The sequence below is a fragment of the Myotis lucifugus genome, unplaced genomic scaffold (assembly GCF_000147115.1).
Source record: "Myotis lucifugus unplaced genomic scaffold, Myoluc2.0 scaffold_528, whole genome shotgun sequence".
In the NCBI taxonomy this organism is placed as follows: domain Eukaryota; kingdom Metazoa; phylum Chordata; class Mammalia; order Chiroptera; family Vespertilionidae; genus Myotis; species Myotis lucifugus.
The window spans coordinates 477,633-480,307 of NW_005871576.1; the positions used below are offsets into that span (position 1 = coordinate 477,633).

Here is a 2,675-nt window from a genome sequence, read left to right on the forward strand (position 1 = left end):
AGGGTGCAGACCCACAATTTGGACTGATGAAGGCCTGGGTCACTGGGGACTGTGACAATGGTGGAGATGAGTGGGGGCAGGAGATTCGTCTAACTGAGCAAGCCATTCAGGCCATCAACAAGCTGAACCCCAAGCCCAGATTCTTTGTTCTGTGTGGGGACCTCATCCATGCCATGCCAGGTAAGATCCGAGTTGTCTCTGTGACCTTTTCTCCTTTACCCAGTTATAACTGCATTTGGTCAGAAAAAAAATGATTCCTCTTAAAAGTTGTCTTTATTCGGTAATGGCTCATTTCTTCTCTTCATGACGGTTGCAGTATCATCAAACATCAGAAAAATGCACACTCATTTTATATTTAGAATTTGGTGAGATTAATCACAGTAATTAGGCAGCGCTGCAGTTCTGATGATCTGAGCTTAATATGAAAAATGGAGCAGATTCCCACGTGTCACCTTGCTTTATTTCCAGGGGACAAACTTGAACTGCTTCCAGATAACTATATCCGTAAATGTAATTGTCTCTTCTACCAATTTTATTTCTCCTGTATTTGCTAGTGCTTTTTTAGTTTCAAGTGACAGAAATCTAACTTAAACTGGATTAATTGTTTTTAATTAATTGTTTTTAAGGTAATCTAATGGCACTGTAAATATCAGAAGTAGAGTTGGCTTTCGGGTATGGCTGGATCCAGAGACTCAGAGGTTGTTTTGGGACTTGGACTCTCCATTGCTCAGCCCTGCTTTCCTCTGGTTTGACTTCATTCTCATGTAGGCTCTCTCTAGTTAGTAATTCCTGGGGCTGTAGGTTTATATCCTTTTTACAGAAGCCACAACAGAAAGAAAGTACCTTATTCTTGGTGGTGTAGTCAAAGCCCCAGACCAACACCCAACCAGCTCATGTGGCCCACTGAAGCCAGGGTGTGGGGTCCACTCCGCTGCAGCCACGTGGTCTGAAGAACAGGATGGGTCCCCTAAGGAAGAGTATGTTGCATGGCGTGGAGGCCCACGGGAATGTGAAAATAATAGATGCCTTCTAGAACTCACTTCCTTTTTTTCCTTCCCCTACCCTGATATCCTTCTCTGATAGCCCAATGAGCAAGTATAAGCAAGTGGAAACTGCCCCTGCCCCTGCCCCTGCCCCTCAGGGAGGCAGAGCAGGAATCCATGGCCACTCTTATCTAGGTCCTGGTCTCTGCTTAGTGGAATAGCAATGACCAAGGACTACTGCAGAAAACACTGCAGTGGCTATAGGTGTTTGTTTTCATCTGATGTTAACTTGTAAACCAAGACTCCTGCAATGATGTGAAACACCTTTAGAAGCCAAAGTTCCTTTGCAGTAAGCCAAAGTGCACTAATTTCTCCCCATCAAAGCTCACTTGTTTTCCATCCTACCTCTGCAAACCAGTCCCAGAAGGAAGATAAACAAATGGAAAAGGGGCTGCCCAGAATTGCTCTCCCGGCAGTGTAATCAGCAGGGAGAACCCTCAGACCTTCCCGCATCTGTTTACTAGCATTTACACAAACTCATCAATGTGCACATGCCCACGTCATCCACTCCCAGCAGGTAGAATCCAGTGATGTAATCTCTAGAGAAGTAGCCTGTCCTGCGATTGGGCCTCTACAAAGGTGGCCGGATGGAACAGAGGGAGAAAGACCTGAACACTCGGGCTCAGGTGGCTGGCACTTCAGCTCCACATCTGCTCCTGATGCACTGGGTTATCTTGGACACACTCCTTACCTTCTTAAGGCCTCAGTTTCTGAACCAAGAGCCATGGATGGCAGCAAGAATTTAAAACCTCAACAGTCTGGGGCTGTATAGCACAGTGGCAGATGACTGACTCTATACTTCCAGTCAGGTGCTGAATACCTTAGCAGCTTGGTACAGAAACACATTCACAGGAAGGTGGTGAGTTTTGTCCTATAGAGAGGTAAAATCTTAGTTGCCTATGACCTTGGCCACCTGGTGACTCTTGGCCAAGGGTTCCTAGGTGCTGAGATTGTACAGTGCTAAAGTGACCACAGAGTGCTCGGTTTCTAAAAGAGTTAAAAGTCATAGCAGGACTTGAAGTAAACCAAGATAAGGTGTTAGTTGACCAGACAGATTAATGCTACTTCCAAATGGTCTGATCTGCAGTTAGCTGGGTTTTGGGGATCAGTCAGCACTGTAGCATCAGCTAGAGAGCTCACTCAGGGCCACACAGTGAGCAAGTTTCTGTTTTTATTGGACACTTGAAAATCGGATTCTGAATTTAGCATTTTTCTGTCCGGTTTCTTTTCTTTTTTAAAAAAATTTAAATTCTTTATTGTTTAAAGTACTACATATGCCCCCCCTCCCCACCCCATTGACCTCTCCCTGGCCACTTCTACCCCCCAGCACATGCCCTCACCCCCCTATTGTCTGTGTCCATTGGTTATGCTTATATGCATGCATACAAGTCCTTTGATTGATCTCTTACCCCCCTGCTCCCCTGCCTTCCCTCTGAGGTTTGACAGTCTGGTTTCTTTTCTTTAAAAATAGAGTATTATGGGACTCGCTAGAATTACATAACATGTTCTTGTAGATGTTTACTACTTGTTCTGAATTATGTTAATGTATTCAGTCATATTGTCACCAGAAAAAGACCAAGACTGAGCATAAGCAGTGAGAGGAAACTTAAAGGACTGATTATTAGGGGCAGT

General features: G+C 44.7%; 1 protein-coding gene across 1 annotated transcript in view; it reads left to right on the forward strand.

The window, feature by feature from the left end:
* The window catches only part of LOC102438678 (serine/threonine-protein phosphatase CPPED1-like), a 75,243-nt gene that overhangs the window by 24,786 nt on the left and 47,782 nt on the right, over positions 1-2,675 (forward strand). The window contains exon 4 of the mRNA XM_023745269.1: positions 3-180. Within this exon, the coding sequence (XP_023601037.1) occupies positions 3-180 (178 nt within the window). The remainder of the gene's footprint in view (positions 1-2; positions 181-2,675) is intronic.